The sequence below is a fragment of the Capsicum annuum genome, chromosome 10 (genome assembly GCF_002878395.1).
Source record: "Capsicum annuum cultivar UCD-10X-F1 chromosome 10, UCD10Xv1.1, whole genome shotgun sequence".
In the NCBI taxonomy this organism is placed as follows: Eukaryota; Viridiplantae; Streptophyta; class Magnoliopsida; order Solanales; family Solanaceae; genus Capsicum; species Capsicum annuum.
This window is the reverse complement of record NC_061120.1, coordinates 220,089,656-220,108,827: the sequence shown is the minus strand read 5'-3', so window position 1 is coordinate 220,108,827 and position 19,172 is coordinate 220,089,656. Positions and strand designations below refer to the sequence as shown.

General features: G+C 34.7%; 2 protein-coding genes across 2 annotated transcripts in view; one reads left to right on the top strand and one right to left on the bottom strand.

Annotated features, from left to right (window-relative positions):
* Positions 1-2,968: 2,968 nt before the first annotated feature.
* LOC107843963 (probable ribosome biogenesis protein RLP24) lies at positions 2,969-4,390 on the bottom strand. The gene is made up of 4 exons (XM_016688407.2): positions 4,214-4,390; positions 3,512-3,625; positions 3,294-3,430; positions 2,969-3,203 (listed from the first exon to the last, which is right to left on the bottom strand). The coding sequence occupies exons 1-4, from the start codon at positions 4,292-4,294 to the stop codon at positions 3,032-3,034; spliced, it is 504 nt and encodes a 167-aa protein (XP_016543893.1). The 5' UTR covers positions 4,295-4,390; the 3' UTR covers positions 2,969-3,031.
* An 8,449-nt stretch (positions 4,391-12,839) lies between these two features.
* Positions 12,840-19,172, top strand: part of LOC107843959 — a 9,787-nt gene continuing 3,454 nt past the window's right edge. The window contains 4 exon segments of the mRNA XM_016688405.2: positions 12,840-14,280; positions 14,283-15,901; positions 16,384-16,875; positions 17,147-17,647. Of these exon segments, the coding sequence (XP_016543891.2) occupies positions 13,230-14,280; positions 14,283-15,901; positions 16,384-16,875; positions 17,147-17,647 (3,663 nt within the window). The 5' untranslated portion in view covers positions 12,840-13,229.

Below are 19,172 nucleotides of genomic sequence, written 5' to 3'. Positions count from 1 at the left end.
AACTCTACCCGAAAGAGCTGTGACACATCTCAACTTCAAGGGTGTCCTATTACCCCCTGAACTAATTAAAAGTGGAATTTTCACCCCCTTAGGGCCTATGTGGCACATACGTGGCACACACGTGTGCCTACGTAGACACTTCAGTGTGTTGTGCCACGTGTGTGCCACATAGGCACTAAGGGGGTGAAAACTCCACTTTTAATTAGTTCAGGGGGTAATAGGACCCCCTTGAAGTTGACGTGTGTCACAGCTCTTTCGGGTATAGTTCGAAGGGGTAATTGAGTATTATCTCAAATATTTTCCTAGAAAATTTCATGAAAAATAAGTTGGTTTCTTACTTATTTTTTTATATTTGGTTTGTGAATGAAAAATATTTTTCAGAAAATAAATTTAATGTTTAGCTAAAGAGTAGGATGTGCTTTTTAGAAAATAAGTTTTGATCCTGAAAAATATTTTTTTAGGGTGTGTTCGGTATGAAGGAGGAAAATATTTTTTAGGAAAATAAGTTGTTTCTTATTTATATTCTTGTGTTCATTATGAAAGTAGAAAAATATTTTCTAAAAATATTTGTATTTATTTAACATAAAACAGGAGAACATATCGGGTAAGTTGAATGGATAAGGAAAAAGTTTTGAATTTTTTAAAAACAAATTAAAAAAATTAAAACTTTTTTTCGGAGAGGGGGTTAGTAGGTGGGTGGCTGTGTTAGAATAGGTGGTACAGGTGGGGAAAGAAAAATGCTTTGAATTTTAAAAAAAAAAAAATTAAGAAAATAAATCGAGGGGGGGCGGTAGTAGGGGGTCGGGGTAGGCGAGTGAGAGTGGGATGAAAATAATTATTTTTTATAAAAAAATAAAATCAAAAAGTTAGTTTATTTTTGGGGAGGTGGTTGTAGGGGTGGGGTATGAATTTATTTTTTTTGATTTTTTGGTTAGTAAATCGTGCCTTTTTTTTTAATTGTAATTAATAAAACATTTTCTAACTTATAATTTGAAATTCTTTTGAAGTATAATAGAGCAGCCATTAGGAATTTCTTACAAAATATGCCTCTATTTTAAATGCACGGTTAGAGACTCTGTGTAGATGTGACGTTTTGGTTCACTTCTTATCAAAATCAAACCAAATCAACTATTCCTGCTTTTTACAACTAATTTATATATTGTATATTCGTATAGTTACATTTCATTGATATCTAATGAATTAGTCTAAAAATGATTTAACTTACTATAATAAAATAACATTAAAATACACACTAGAAATAAGAATTTTATTAGTAATTATTTGCAAGACATGAGAAATGGAGTTGATACCTTGTCAATGTTTGCGGGTTTCTTGTCCCAACCTGAAAGTGCTATCTATCAATTGGGCTTACAGCATAAGTTCTTTATGCTCTCACCAATTTCCAACTGACTACTTCAACAAACTTGTAACCTTGAAAGTAGAGTATTGTGAAAAATTGAGAAACTTGATGTTTCCATCAGTGGCCAGAGGTTTGCTGAATCTCCGAACACTATGGATACAACAATGCCAATCAATGGAAGAAGTGATCGCAGAAGAAGAACAACAAGGAGATGAAATCATGACAAATGAGCCCTTATTTTCCCGCTTGGAAGAGCTGATGCTCAATGAGCTACCTAAGCTTGGGCATTTCTTTCTGACGAAGCGTACTCTTCAATTTCCATTCCTCAGAAAAGTGTGGATTATTGACTGCCCTGAAATGAAGACGTTTATCCAACAGGGAACTGTGAGTACACCGAGTCTCGAAATTGCGAACAATGATGACGTGGTAAAAGTAGATGATTTGAACAAATGGATACATCAGAGGTTCAATTCTAAGGTTTGTCTTATGGCGCTAGCTGGCTCTATAACTAATTAACTCTACTGCTCTCTTTCCATCTTAACTTAATAGTAACAGTAATATTCAGATACTCATTCATGTTCGTCACTTGAAGTAGATTCCTTTTACCTGCGCCCAAATGTTTATCTTTCAACTAAATATTGTAATGTCTGTTCTTTTGTAATCTCTACTCTCAGGAAGAAGATGGAAGTGAATCTGAAGATTCAATCTAGTGACGGCTGACGCTAAAGTGTTGTCTATGAATCCAAAACTAGGAAGGTAATAATTAAGTACTCGTCGATAAGTCCAAACTGCATCCAAGTTAGCTCAAGCATCGCCTGATACCTATGTTCATGATGGGAGGTAACAAGCAGAGGTGGGTCTACACTACAACCCACAGATCCACGTGAACCCAACAGCTTTTGCCCAGAGACTCGTATCTCTGTTTGTAATTTCTAGAAAATAGGTATTTGTGAACACAATTACTACTATTATTATATTAGCTCAATTTTAAACTTCAGCACCCTGTAGGATTCTATAAACTTTAAATTTTGAATTCTCTTTTGGTTCTAAATTCTTTTTCCGTTATATTTAATAGCTAATATATAGTTTTATTTTCTCATGACATCTTGCATGGTATGTAGTTTTAAAAGGTTGTAAAGATTACTTTTCAAGAGATGCTAGTTCATCCATATTTAATTGAAGCCTATATATAGCAATCTTACTGTTTGGGAGGGGATGTTCACTTCTTCTCGACAGTGGGCCAAAAGCTCTTTTGAGTGTTTGATTTGCAGAAGATGCATAAACACAAGTGCAGGGAAACCAACAACAAGGCCAACCGCAGAAACTAAACCACCACATCGCAACATTTTTGTTGATCAAAACAAGGACATAAAAGAAACTTTGATGACAGAGGCGAAAGGAACGTTACAATAACATGCACGTCTGGAAGGGTAGAGTGCATAGAGAGACCGTTTCGGTTAGACTCTCAGGAAAGAAAAAATCCGAACTAGGAACCTTGTGGAAGTCATATGGGAAGTTCAAAATTTCTATTTTTTGATCAATCCAAACTGAGTTGCCAAACCATACAAATTCGGGAAGTTGGGAAAAGCAAAACCTTACACATTCCGTAAAAATAAGCATGAAATGATTTGTGTTTTAGTTTGAGAATATACAGTATAAGAAGCAAAATAATCATTCCTCCATGCGATTTTCCTCCGACTGCTTCTGTGTAACCCGCAGGACCTTGATAGGCAGTGTAAGTGATGGCTCTTCGTTGGGTGCAGCAGGAGCTTCAACTAAGTGAATGCTCTGCTCGAGCTCCTTCGCTGCTTCTCTCTGCTCCTTGGCTTTCTTTCCTTTCATCCTGTAAGGTTTGCCAAGTAATGTTAATAGCAAGAAAAGGCACATGTCAAATAAAAAGTAAAGGAAATTAGTGAAGCACGGTCTAAGGAACCTCTTTGCAAAATGTCTCTCCTCCCTATCGACTCTGATTTTATCAATTTTCTTGATGGCCTTCAAAGTGTTCTCAGTTACGTTTCTGTCATATCTCTCCGGCCTATTACGTTTCCTCTCGAATTCAAATGTTGAGTCCTTCAAATGAAAATTAGCAGAGCGATAAGGAATTTCAGTATCCAAAAGAAAATAACAAAGATTAGGATCCAATATGTTTACCTGCGTCATGTCCTTTCCATGCAGCCGCTTATATGCTTTAGTCCATTTAACTTTATGTGGATTCCTCTTCATCTTAAAATTCTTGTGGCACTTAGGCCTACAGAACCGAAAGATCTGCACAAAGAGAAAACAGAGAACTTTTCCTTTACTTGATGAACAGCCTAGAATTCAGAACAATTCATTTTCTGAAACAATGTTTAAGTGTATAGTCCACAACTCTACCAGTGCTAGGTTAGATGGAATGAACCGTTATTACTGGACACCTATATGAATGAGTTTCTATTTTGGCTTCGTGAAGGCATACTTTATATTTAGTTGTGGTTGAATAAAAAGGTCACGACTGACCCGCTTCAGAATTTCCCCTAGTAATTTTAGCTCAAGCTATCCTAACCAACAGCTCACGTAGAGTAATGGCACATTGAAATGGTTTAGCTCAATTTATGGATGCATCTTTTGAGCTCTAGAACTAAATGCAAGTGCTCGTGAAAGTTTATTGTTAGCTCAAACAGGAAAGTATGCATTATAGCAAGAAATTAAGTAAGAATTTTGGGAATACTCAAAACTTATAATCTGCTTATTTATTATTTCACCACATAAAACAATGAGTCCAGCAAATTAAGTACCATTTTCTTAAATCTAACTAAGGCAAACATATAACATGGAAAATTAATGGAAACCAAATTAAAAAGATTAATATTCTACCTTTGCATCGTTTCGAACAAATTGAATACCGTGGCCTGGATATATAGTTGAGGAACAAAACCAACATTTTTCCAATCTCATTGTGTTGTCCTGTTATATTGCCCTAATTCCACTCTGTACCATAACAATGCAGTAATTCAATAAAAACCAACCCACTAACATGCCAAAGTGATTCAACAAGCACCACTAGAGTTATACACCAAAGATATAATCATTATAACAGAAAATAGAACCCCATAAAAATTCCACCTCAAATATTGAGGAACCACTTGTTTTTTGTCGCCGGGGGGTGGGGGGGTGGGGGAGGGGGAACAAGAAGAAAACTATACACCAAAACACAAACAAGGACAAAGTGATTCAATTAAGCAACACTAGAGTTATTATACACCAAAGATATAATCTTTATAGAAGAAAAAACCCCATAAAATTTCCAACTCAAATATTGAGGAACTACGTGTGTGTGTTTGGGGGGTAAGGGGGGGCTATACACCAAAGATATAATCTTTATAGCACAAAACACAACCCCATAAAAGTTCCAACTCAAATATTGAAGAGCTATGCTCTCTCTGTGTGTGGTATGGGGGGAGGACAAAGTGATTTAATTAAGCAACACTAGAGATATTATACGCCAAAGATCAAATCTTTATAGCAAAATACACAACCCCATAAAATTTTTCAGCTCAAATATTGAGGAACTAATAGTTGTTGGGGTGGGGTAGACAACAAGAAGAAGAAAATTATACACCAAACACTTAACAAGGACAAAGTGGTTCAATTAAGCAACACTAGAGTTATATACACCAAATATAAAATCTTTATAGCTGTAAACGCAACCCCATAAAAGTTCCACCTCAAATACGGAGGAACCACTTCTCTGTGTGTGTGCGTAGGGGTTGGGGAGGGGGAGGGGGGGGGGGGGAGGGGCAAGGACAAAATGATTCAATTAAGCAACACTAGAGCTATTATACACCAAAGATACAATCTTTATAGCATAAAACAAAACCCCATAAAAATTCTAGCTCAACTAGTGAGCAATTACCTTTGGGTTGGGTTTGGGGGGACAACAACAAGAACATTATACACCAAAAACTAACAAGGAAAAAAATGATTCCATAAGCAATACTAGAGTAATGAAGTGAATTGAGACCTGAAACTAAGGTCCTCAGGTTCAAATCCCAACAGAGACAAAAACACTTTGTGATTCTTCCCATCTGTCCTATCCTTGGTGGACAAAGTTACCTAATATCTACTGTTGCTGTGACGGCAGGCATTCTAAGTATTTAGTCGAGGTGCACAAAAGATAGATGAAATATTTATTGCAAAAACCCACAGCCCCATACAAATTCTAGCTCAACTATTGAAGAACTACCTTCCAATCTGTCCTAGTTTTGGTGGACAAAGTTACCCAATATACATTGCTAGTGGGATTAGTCGAGGTGCATACAAGATAGCCCAGACACCACAGTTATTAATAAAGGGAATCCCATTAAAAAATAAACAAGTAACACTAGAGTTATACACCAAAGATACAATCTTTATAGCATAAAACACAACCCCATGAAAAAATCCAGATCAACTATTGAGGAACTACCTTTGAGTGTGTGCGTGTATTTGGGTGATTCTTCCAATCTTAGTCTTGATGGAAAAAGTTACCTAATATACATCGCTAGTGGGAAGTGACAGGTAGTTGTGATGCTTATGTAGTAGTAATTTTCTGCAAAAACCTATACTTGTAAAATATGAAAACAAAATTGTTCTAGAAGATTTTTGCTACATCTTCGTGGAGGGAAGAATAAAGTCGTTTTACTTAAATATTCCTTCAGATCATTTAATTAAAAAATAGGAGAGAATTTTTATTCTCGAAGTGTGGCAGCAACAAAATTTAGTGTCCTTTCTTTGCAGAGATTGAGACTATGATATACGTAAATGTTAAAGAGATATATTCATCGTGGTTTAGCATATGCAATCGCATTCTTGGTTGTAGTGGAAATTATTCGTACGAACCCATCAGAATTAGTTCTTGTCTAACAAACTCCATCCTCTTTAGAAGCACACCCTTTTAAGTTTTAACATAAACGGCGCGTTTTGGTTCAAAGACAAGTTATACATGAATCCTAATGCAAGAATTAGTTATGTAGGAATAAGTTATATAAAGATAAGTAATACACAGATTATTTCTTGTTGTGTGCTTGATTCAGTGCACTAAATTCCAAATATATGAGCAATTATGGGCGTGATGAATGAATTGTTCTAGCTATTTCTGTGACTTCATCAATGCTTTATGTACTAAACCAGTTGTTGTAACAATATCGTTCTTCTCATTCTTGTTGGTTATAATACGAACAAATTTAAATTGTTGATACATGTTTTTTCTTTGCAATATGTTAAATTAGTAGTAAGTGGGAGTATTATATGTGAAAATTTGAAAGTAAACTATTAAAGTCAACAACTATGGAGACTGCTCCTAGTTTTATGTGAAGTAACATTTAATTAACAGAAGTGTTTACCATGTCTTATGTAGGTGTAACATGGCTTATCTTTTAATATTATTTTTGGTCAAATTATCTAGTTCAAAAAGTCTTCTTAAATTCCACGTCAAGTCAAAACCAAACAAATAAATTAAAATGATGGGAGTATTCTTTTTGGTCAATTTATGGACTTCACTTGCTTTATTGTATTGTGGAACACCTATTCACAAGAAATTAAAGGCCACAATGCATATTGCAAGATGCACATGAATTTATTCTTTACATGTCTGTGGAATTTGACTTATGGCTGTCAAGTGGGCTGGGCTGGGCCAACCCGGAACTGGCCCGTGTTATTTAACTGGGTTGGGGGCCTGGCCGGGTTCGGGTTGGGATCTAAGTGGTCCGGGCTGGGCCGGGCCCAACAGTAAAAAAAATTAAAACTCATCCTAACCTGACCCACTTAACCCAACCCGATTAAACCCACCAAAATCTGGTCAAACCCGGTTAAAATATCGGTCAAAACCGATCAAAAATATTAAAAAAAAAAAAAAACTTTCTTTCAATATACATTACATATACCCAACTATATACATTATAAATACGTTAAATAATATATATACACTATATATATAGTATATACTATATTAGAATTTAAAAAATATATACACATATACACAATTAGTCAATTACTCATATATACTCACCATTCAATGTATATATACTACTACTTATAAAATATACTACAATATATATACATTACAATATATATAGATATACTTATATATTAATTCATAAAACATATACACATGTATACGTTAAATATACAAGATATATACACGTGTATATGCACTATACAATGTATATATACAACTACTTATAAAATATACTACAATATATATAGATATAGTTATATACTAATTTATAAAACATATACACATGTATACGTTAAATATACACTTCTATAGAAGATATATACACGTGTATACGCACCATTCAATGTATATATACTACTACTTATAAAATATACTACAATATATATACATTACAATATATATAGATATACTTATTTATAAAACATATACACATGTATATGTTAAATATACACTTCTATAGAAGATATATACACGTGAATACGCACCATTCAATGTATATATACTACTACTTATAAAATATACTACATTATATATACATTACAATATATATAGATATACTTATATACTAATTTATAAAACATATATACATGTATACGTTAAATATACACTTCTTTGGAAGATATGCACAAATATACAAAACATATGCTACTTAATATAATAAATTAATAATATTTGGTAGTAAATTAATAATATATTAGAAGTAAGTTTTTAATTTAAAGTAGAAAACTAGAAATTTAATTTAAAATTTTAAATCGTTAAATGAAAAAATATAAAAAGCAAGGACTAAGGAGTGAATGAATTTGGGAAATTTTATTGATTGCAAAATGATTCAAAATTTATAATTTACATGAATGAAAAATCTACAAATTATGCATCATTTTTTCCAACTCATTCATGTTAATATTAACGGGAACTTGCATAGGATAGTCGAAGTCAACGGGGGCAAAATCATTTATTAGACTTGATTCTGCTGAGTTCTCCCTTGAAGTCATAATTTCTTCAAGTTTCAGCTCGTCGCTCGGCTCCGGTTCCATTCCTTGGTTTCTTCTTTCCGCTGTAATCCAATCTCTGAGGCAAACTAGAACATTCATTGCATTGCTTCCCAATGAGTGTCGGTTGTCTCCAAGGTGTTGTCGTCCCTGACTAAAGGCGCTCTCTGATGCAACGGTTGATATTGGAACATTTAAGATATCTCTAGCTAATCTTCAAAGCACAGGATATTGTGTTTCATTACTCCTCCACTAATCCAACGTGTTGATCCGTCGTCTGCGATCCTCTGATGTCGTCCGAAGATAATATTTCAGCTCTTCCTGATAAGTTGATGTGTAAGTTCTCTCATCAACACTGTTCCAACAATTTAAATCATAAAACAAATCAGAAAAACCACTATGTGCCGGCCTTTTAGAAGATGATGGCTCCTTGGGAGGATGAGGAGCGACAGTTGGAGTGATATTTGTAGGTATGGTTAAATCAAATAAATTAGCATAGTGATTATATAATTTTTCTATGTAATCCTTTGCATCAGCCGCAGCCGTCCACAAATCATATTGTACTTGTTTAGAATCATGATCAGTATTTATTTCTAAGTTAGTATAAATAAGAGTACTAAAGTGGCACATATTATTATATTTCATGCACAGATTTAACATAGCAACAACCAGGTAAATAGGGGGAATCAGGAAAAAATATTTTTTAAATTTCATAAACATGGCGCCAACAGCTTCTTTATAACCTTCTTTATTTTTATATTGTTTGAGCAACCCAGAAATATCGGCTATACATGCCAAAATATTACAAACAGTAGGATAATAAGCACCGAAAAATTCAACCATAGCTACATAAAAATTTTCTAAAAACTTAACAAAATCATTAATTACAACCCAATCAGAATTATGTAGCATGCAATCAGCAGAATCAGTAAATGAACCGCAATGTTGGTTAAAAGCTAGTGTAATAGGAATTCTATATTTATAACAAGTTTTTAAAAATTCATACGTAGAATTTCATCTAATATCAATTTCCTCGGGCATCAAAATCGGTGTAAGTCCATTTTCTTGACATTTAACTTTAAATTCTCTAATTCTCGATCTACGATTATTTTCTTGAATAAAACCAACGGCAAGACGAATTTTTTCAATATATAGCTCAAAAAAATCAAGACCATCTTTTACAATTAAATTATATATATGACATGCACACTTAATATGAAAAATTTCAAGCAAGGGCGGAGATAGTGTAGATTTTAGTTTGTTATAGCAGTCTTGTTGTTAGAAGCATTATCAAAAGCAATACATAAAATTTTATTTTCGATTCCATAATATCCGGCAATTTTTACAATAGAATCAGCAAAAAATTGTCCAGTATGTTTACGATCTTCATCATATAAAAAAGAAAGAATATGTTTTTGCATCATGAAATTACTATCCATCCAATGACAAGTAACGGTTAAATAATCATTTTTATTTACAGCACGACCAAGATCAGAAGTTAGGAACAATCTACATTGAATATTTTTTAACAATATTGATAAATAAAAACAATATTGTGAATGGAGTCTAAAAATATCAGACCGACAAGTAGTTCTAGGAATACCGTTAAACATAGGATTATAAATTGCTTGTATATAACGAATAAAGGCATCAGAAGAAGGAAAACTAAAAGGCAAACAACCCACAGCTACCATTTTAGCTATTTCTTCCCGATCCCTCAATTTATTATACTTCTTCTCTACGTGACCAGTTGCTGGGTCCATTCTAGTTTGCGTTGGCCCACCAACATCCCCACCACCTAGTGCAATATTTAACTCTCTTTTGTGATCTTCAGCTATATGTCTCATTAACGTACTCGTACCCCCTTGCTTGCCTCCACTTCTATGCTTATATATTTGTTGACAAATATAGCATTGTACCTCAATATCTGATATACGTTCAAAAAATTGTCATGCAACACTAGTTCTTTTACGAGGTCTTGGGGCACTGGGACGACGGGAAGGGAGATTAACCGATTTAGATCTAACGTTAGCATCTCCTACTGCGGGTGTCTCAGCAATATTTTCATTATCTTCGTCTAAAATAACCGCATCTACTTCATTTTATTCTTCTATACCCTAATTTTCCTGAGCTTCTACATAATCCATATCGTGAGCACCTACACCTATTTCTTCCTCAAAAGGTGTACCAAGCAATACGGGAGGCGAAGGCACACGAGTATATCTAATACTTGAACTACCTCTACCGCTTCCGGGACAAAATTTTTTAACACCTTTAGTAGCAAGGTTTCTTAATTTATCCATAATATAAATTAAATTAAACTAAAAATATTCAAAATACACAAATATAATAAAATTAAATATTAAACAATTAATACAATAAATAAAAATTAAACATAAGAGATGGAACGACAATACCAAATTTTGGAAGTATCCGAAGGTTGCGACTTTAGAAACTTTCGCTCGTACTTTGTGAACGAAAAATTAAAAAATTAAAGTGAACACTTTAAGAAATTAAATATATTGAATATTTGAGAATTGAGAATTGAGATTTGAAAGAGAATGAGATTTGAGAGAGTGAAAAATTGTGTGAAAAATGATTTGAAGTTGTAGGGTATTTATAGAATTTTTTTGGGATTAAAAAATATTTTTTAAAGTTTTTTTTTTTTAATAAATGGGCCCAAACTAGCCGTTTGGACCCAAAAACGGCTATATAACCGTTGGCCCAACAGCTAGTTTGACCCAAAATCATTTTTTTTTTTTAAAAAAAGGGTATCCGGGCCGAGCCAATTAACCGACAGACCTAAATCGGGCTTGGTCTGGGCCGGGTTAGCCAGACCCATTTTAAAAAAATAACCGGCCCAAAACCCAGAACCCTAAAACCTTAGGGCTTATCGGACCGGGTCAAACCGGGCCGAATTAGTTACAAAGGTCGGACCGACCCGACCCACTTGACACCCTTAGTTTGACTCCAGAAAATTGGTAGTGGATTGGTGGATAATATTTTTATGCATTTATTTATCAAATAGGAGGATTGTTCTAGCTATTTCCAGGACTAAACCAGTTGTTGTCATTCTTCTCACTCTTGTTGGTTATAATACGAACAACTTGGAAGTATTATTGTGAAAACTCAAAAGTAAAATTATTAAAGCCAACAACTATGGAACCACTCCAAGACACACGTGCAGGAGGCTGCTCTTAGTTTTATGCGAAATACAATATTTAATTAACATTATTGTGAGATCATCCAAGAGTGTCTGTAAAGAGATAATACATAAATATCATCCTAAACTTGATCAAATTATAATTTTGATCTTATGCACAAATAAGATTTTAACTATTCAAAACCTGAATAAATATGACCTCCGATTTCGCAACCCCATGCGTGAGTCTCACTCACGCCTACGTGGAAAGGTAATCCAATCACACGGTGCCATGTCGTTAAAAGGGTTGACTTGGAGGGAGGTCATATTTGTGTATTGTCAAAGTTTTGCTTTTTGTGTTAAAATGGCGTCGTTTTTATTATTATTATTATTATTATTATTATTATTATTATTATTATTATTATAGCAGGGATTGAACCCGCGCAGTAGGTTGAAGGAAGCGCCCAAGAAGAGAAAATAACACCACTGGGCTATCTATATGCCTTATTTAATGTGGTTCAACATTAATATACGTACATAAATATACATTTTCTACCTTATATATATACAACGTAATTTTTTTACCGAGGGAGTTCGGATGAACCCCATGGCAACCACGTAGGTCCGCCCTTGCGTTAATTTAATAACATTTTAATTACATTAATTTGATAACGTTAATTTAATATACTATTACTACTATCCTTAATAACATTAGTTTAATAACGTTTTATTAAAACTATAATTTTATTATTATTAGTATAGTTTCATCTTTAATTTAATATTTAAATAAATAATATTTAGATATAATATATAACTTAAAATTCGCCATGTGCTTTATAATATATACATACCCGTGCAATTTTTTCGTATGAGGCTGACCCACTTAATTAATAAATCTTCAATATTGCTCTTTTTTCGCAATTACAAAAGAAATTAGATGTCATTTTCATCTTTGAGCCGAAAATAATGAAAAAATAATAGTGAAAAGTCATTTAAAGGATATATTTGTGCAGTTTTGAATAGTTAAAAGTTATATTTGTGCACTGTCAAAGTTTAGAGTTATATTTATGTATTATGCCCTTAGATTTTAAGCTGGACTCGCCCAGTTTTGTGTATTGAACATGCATTTTGCCACGTAGGATCGGACGTCATGTTTGTGCAGTTTTGAATAGTTAAAAGTCATATTTGTGTACTGTCAAAGTTTAAGGTCAAAGTTATAATTTGATGTGAAGTTTATGGTTATATTTATGTATTATCTCGTCTATAAATGAAGTCATCCCTCTGCTGTCATTTTCATCTGATCCAACCGTTCTCTTTTCCTTTTAATACTCTATAATCCTCTGTTGTGTTTGCTCTCAAGCTGTTTCTAGTGATTCTTACTCCAACCATTTTCATCTCTTTATTCCATTCCCCTTTGCTCTCATTTTCATCTGCTCCGATCGAGTTCCCTTTTCTTCTTAATTAATTCTCTATAGTCCTCTCTTTTATTCACCCTCAAGCTGTTTCTAGTGATTCTTACTCCAACCATTTTCATCTCCAACGCTTTATAACATCTCGGGCTCATCACTTTATCCCCAGGCTTCTTTCTTTGTCAACCATTTCCCTGATCTTTCATTTTCTTCTCCTACCTTTGCTTCCTTGTAACTGCAAAATCTAATCAAAAATATCAAAACAGAAAAAGGAAAAAAAAATTTTAGTGTTCAGACACAAGAGTCTTGTTTTCCTTATTACACTAGCCAGTGAAGAATTAATAAGGTGATAGCTATGGAAATCTTATCTATGTTTGTGGACAAAGTCACAGCTTGCTTGATCCCGCCAGTTGTGCGAGGGATTGGGTATTTCTATTATTACAAGAGAAACATCACATCCCTGGAAGAAGAATCTAATAAGCTGGAGAACATCGGAATTGGGGTGCATCAAAGAGCGGAGGCTGACCGGAGAAACTTACAAGTCATTTCACCCAATGTTGAGGCTTGGTTAACTAGTGTTGATACTGCTACTGCAGATGTGGCAGTTGTAATGCGAGGTCGAATTGAGGTTGAAAGGGGTTGCTTCTATGGTTGGTGTCCCAAATTGAAGTCACGTTACTTGCTGAGCAGGAAAGCTAAGAAACTTGAACTGGATGTGATTGGTCTTCAATCGGAAGGCAAAGATTATGTTTCTTTCTCCTATCCAGCACCACTTGTAGTTAAAGTTATACACAGTGGTGAGGAGTTTGACTCTAGAAAACAGAAGGAGGAAGAGGTCATGGAAGCTTTGAGAGACGAGGGGATCACTGTTGTTGGGATATGTGGTATGGTTGGTGTTGGTAAAACAACCCTGGCTGAGAAAGTAAGAGCAAGGGCAAAACAAGCAGGGTTGTTTAATGATGTTGTCATGGTAACTGTCAGTCAACAACCAGACTTCAAAAAAATTCAGGGTGAGATCGCTGGAGAAGTTGGGCTGAATTCGTTGCAAGGAGACAATTTGTTGAGTCGTGGAGATTATCTACGTGCAAGGTTAATGCAGAAGGGCAGTCGCATCCTCGTAATTTTGGATGATGTTTGGGAGGCTCTTTATGATCTAGAGAAACTTGGAATTCCCAGTGGTAGCAACCACAATTATCGGTGCAAAGTGACATTGACGACGTGTCGCCGGGATGTTTGTGACGCTATGGATGCTCAAAAGATCGTAGATGTTGGAATCTTATCTGATGAAGAAGCTTGGGTCCTTTTTAGGCAGAAAGCCGGCTCTTCAGCTGACGATCCCTCTCTTCCTGAAGTAGCAAAAGATGTTGCCAATGAATGCAAGGGGCTACCGCTAGCAATTATTACAATTGCCTAAAGCACAAAGCCAAGCCTTTGTGGGAGGATGCCCTTGTAGAATTACAAAAATCAGCACCAAAAAATATCCCAGGAGTGCTTACAAATGTGTATCAACCTCTGAGGATAAGCTATTACCACTTACAAAGTGATGAAGCCAGGTATGTCTTTTTGCTATGTTCATTGTTTGAGGAAGATAGTAATATTTGGACTGAAGAATTACTTAGATATGGAATGGGGCTTGGCATCTTTTCGGAGCCCAAAAATTTAGAACGTGCAAGAAATAGGGTGTCTAATCTGTTAGAAACATTGAAAAATTGTTTCTTGTTATGCCAAGGTTCAGACAAAAATTATTTCAAAATGCATGATGTGATGCGAGACGTGGCTATATATATTGCGTCTGAGGGTAAGCATATTTTTATGGTAAGTCACAATGTGAAATCAGAAGAGTTCCCAAGAAAAGACTCTTACGAGCAATACAATCATAGGTCAATTGTTGCAAATAAATTTGATGAGCATCCCAGACCAATATCTTGCCCACGACTGAAGTTTCTAATGTTAAAACTCCGTTTCGAAGAGGGTTTCAAATTACAAGATTTTTTTGATGGAATGAGTGAACTTAGTGTCATAAGCCTGAGTGGATATGATCAAGAATCCATTCTGCCCTTTCCATCATCCATTCAGAGGTTGTCAAATCTGAGGACGCTATGTCTGAATAATCTAAGATTGAATGACATGACCATTATTCGGGAATTAGTCTCTTTAGAAATTCTCAGCATCAGAGATTCTTACTTAGAGGAGCTTCCAGTGGAGGTAGGAAACTTGGTCAACCTAATTATGTTAGAGTATTGGAATACTAGGTATAGAAAACGCATGAGGATTTCACCAGGGGTCTTATCAAGACTAGTTCGATTGGAGGAACTACATGTGGTGGGAGTAGAACAATGTAGTTACTCCACCTTGAGGGAGCTGGAATCCTTACCGAGATTGACTGCGCTATCATTCACCTATTCCAGAGATGTGATTTACAGTAACTTGGGCCTATCCTCCAAGTTGACACAGTACGCTCTTACAGTGGGTGGAGGCAACATAGAGGATACAATCATGGCAACTTACAACAAGATTATCGCCCTAAATGTCAGCGAGAGCACTCTATTGGGTGATTGGATCCGCCTCCTGTTGAGAAATAGCGAATTTGTAAGTTCAAGAGGAAAGGGCTCCAAGAATGTACTGGCCGAGTTGAAGAATGTGAAAGATCTCAGGCTGGCTTATTGTGATTCATTGGATATCCAATGTCAGAATAATATTCCATTCCTCAAACTCGAAAGGCTGAAGGTAAGTGAGTCTGATCATCTACGGCATCTTTTTTGTTTGTCCTTGGTTTGCCCCGATGAAGAAGAAGAAGGGATCTCTCGAAGAACACATATGAGACCTGACGTAATCAAGTTCCCCAATTTATATCGCTTGGAACTTTGTAATCTGGGATGCTTCACTCACTTTTGCAGAGACACTGTTGAGGGCATTGAGTTCTCTCTGTTAGGGGAAATGCAATTTGGGGGATTACCAGAGTTCCAAAATTTCTGGCCTACAGACAACAATGCTATCACCTACTCAAATCCTCTTTTTAATGAAAAGGTTTGCTTCTACATGAAAAAGTCATGTAAAACTTTTCAGCTTTTATTTTAAGGGTCTTTATGAATTAATATTTTAATTATATACAACAACATACCTAGTTCTCTATTGTCTGTGTTTTCTTAATAAAATATTTCCTAACTGATAATTTGAAATTCTTTTGAAGTATAATAGAGTAGCCATTGGGAATTTCTTACAAAATATGCCTCTATTTTAAATGCACGGTTAGAGAGACTGTGTGTACATGGGACGTTTAGGTTCACTTTTATCAAAATCACACCAAATCAACTATACCGGTTTTCTCAACTAATTTATATATTGTATATTCATATATTTACATTTTATTGATATCTAATGATTTAGTCTAAAAATGATTCAACTTACTGTATTAAAATAACATTAAAGACACGCCAGAAATAAGAATTTTATTATTAATTATTTGCAAGACATGAGAAATGGAGTTGATACCTTGTCAATGTTTGCAGGTTTCTTGTCCCAACCTGGAAGTGCTATCTATCTGGAAGGCCAACAGCATAACTGCTCTATGCTCTCACCAACTTCCAATGGGCTACTTCAATAAACTTGAAAAATTGACAGTGAGGAGGTGTGGAGGGTTGAGAAACTTGATGTCTCCATTAGTGGCCAAAGGTCTTCTGGATCTCCGAACACTATTGATACAAGAATGCCAATCAATGGAAGAAGTGATTACAGAAGAGGAACAACAAGGAGAAGAAATCATGACAAATGAGCCTTTATTTCTTGTGTTGGATAAGCTGATACTCAATAAGCTACCAAAGCTGGGGCATTTCATTCTGACGAAGCGTGCTCTTGAATTTCCATTTCTCAGAGCATTGAAGATTCATGACTGCCCTGAAATGAAGACGTTTGTCCAACAGGGATCCATCAGTACACTGAGTCTCAAAAGTGTGAACAATGATGATGAGGTGAAAGTAGTTGATATGATGTTCAATTCTAAGGTTTGTCTTGCGCCGTGGTAAAACTATATATTTGTGTCATGCATTAATACACTCCTGGTCTACTTCTCTCTTTCCTGTTTTAACCTGGGAATAATAATAGTAATCTTCAGATGGTTGTTTATGTTTGTCACTCGAAGCTGGGCATTTCTTCAAGTAATTAGATTTTTCACCTGTTGTTACCAAAATGTAAGATGAGATATGCTTCATATTCCGTTTTGTAGTTGAAGCACTACTGAATTTTCATCCCTTATATAAAATACAACATTTGCAGGTTTCTTGTCCCAACCTGGAAGTGCTATTTATTAGTGGTGCTGCGAGCATAACTGCTCTGTGCTCTCACCAACTTCCAACTGCCTACTTCAGCAAACTTGAATCATTGGAAGTAAAGTCGTGTGGAAAATTGAGAAAATTGATGTCTCTATCAGTGGCCAGAGGTCTTCTGAATCTCCGAACACTAAGCATAAAAGACTGCCGATCAATGGAAGAAGTGATTACAGAAAAGGAACAACAAGGAGAAGAAATCACGTGTAATGAGCCCTTGTGTCTCCGGTTGGAAGAGCTGAAACTCAACTATTTGATAAAGCTGGCGCATTTCATTCTGACTAAGCATGCTCTTGAATTTCCATTTCTTAAAAATGTGGCAATTACCGTATGCCCTAAAATGAAGGCATTTATCCAACAGGGATCTGTGAGTACAACGAGTCTCGAAATTGTGAATGATGATGATGAGCTGAAAGTTGTTGATCTCAATAAAGCGATGTTCGATTCTAAGGTTTGTCTTATGCCGCTTTATAACTAAATGCTATACATATTTGTGTCATGTATTAACAACTCTTTCTGATTTAACTAGCAAATAGTAATAGTAATAGTTAGAGTGAAGTGGTGGAAACACTTCCAAACTTAGCTTGAATTATTATTTTTGTCCTGAACTATGCCTAGTAGTTAAAACACCCATAGACTTGACTAAATGAATTTATAAACGCCCATGATCTGCCACATTAGCAGACCATCTTGATTGACAAAACTTTGTAGGTGTGATCTTCGGTAGTGTTGAGAAAACGCTGTTGTCCGGAACTGAAAACCCAACGAATTTCCTAACCCACATTCAAGAATTAAACACGTTCACTCTAAATAAGTCCTAAATCAATACAAACCACAAATCATAGTTCGGCGATGAAAATAATAATTCACGCTAAGTTTGGGGGTGTTTTACTTCAATCTAATACTCGTAGTAATCTTCATAAAAGTTCGGGTTAGGTTTTGTGATTAGAGAGAATTCAGAGAAGAAAGGGAGAGTCCTAGAGATTTTGAGAGAACTTGACACATTAATACATAAGCTCAGAGGGACAACAAGTGAAAACATGCTATTCAAGGCAAATAAGGGGCATTTTTAGGTTCACTTAGTCAAGCATAGCGTGTTTTAAGTAGTAGCTATAGTTCGGGGATGAAAGTAATAATTCGTATCAGGTTTGGGGGTATTTTCACATCAATCTAACAGTAATAGTAATTTTCATATAATTATTTTTATTTGTAACCTGATACCTATGTTGACGAAGGTAAGCAAACATAGGTGAATCTACAATATTTTAATTCAAGGGTTCACGTGAATTCAATAACTTTTTTCCATGGACTTTTTATTTGTGGTAGTAATATTAGAGATTCCATAATTTTCGACGCGATTATTATTGTATATTAATTTGAGGTCATTGGAGATTTCCATAAAATTCAAATTTTAAATCAGCCTGTTCGTTCTAAATTCTTCTTTCACATTTGTCTTTCTCATTTCATCTTGCATTCTTTTTCATTTTAAAAGATCTTAAAGAATTCTATTTTAAAGATGCTTTTTTAAATACTATTTTTATTTTCAACTTATCACTTAGGGCTTGTTTGGAACGAAGAAAACGTTTTTCATGGAAAACAAGTTGGTTTCTTACTTATTTTATTATGTTTGATTGGTGAGTAAAAATATTTTTCAAAAAATATTTCTAGTGTTTGATTGGTGAATGAAAAAATATTTTTCAAAAAATACATTTTAGTGCTTAATTAAATAGTAAAAAGTAATTTTTGATCCCGAAAAATATTTTTTTAGGGTGTGTTCAGTATTTAGGAGGAAAATATTTTTTAGGAAAATAAGTTGTTTCTTACTTATATTTTTGTGGTCATTATGCAAGTAGGAAAACAATGAGAACGAATAGATTAGAAGAATGGGTTAAGAAAAAAGTTTTGAAATTATTTTAAAAAATAAATTAAAATAATTAAATCCTCTTTTTGAGGAGAGGGGTTGGTAGGGTTGGGGG

Coding starts and splice junctions, on each gene's coding strand:
- LOC107843963 (XM_016688407.2), bottom strand. CDS start 4,294: ATGAGATTGGAAAAATGTTGGTTTTGTTCCTCAACTATATATCCAGGC. Junction 3,626..4,213: donor TTGTTCGAAACGATGCAAAG/GTAGAATATTAA, acceptor CTCTTTGTGCAG/ATCTTTCGGTTCTGTAGGCC. Junction 3,204..3,293: donor GAGAGACATTTTGCAAAGAG/GTTCCTTAGACC, acceptor CAAACCTTACAG/GATGAAAGGAAAGAAAGCCA.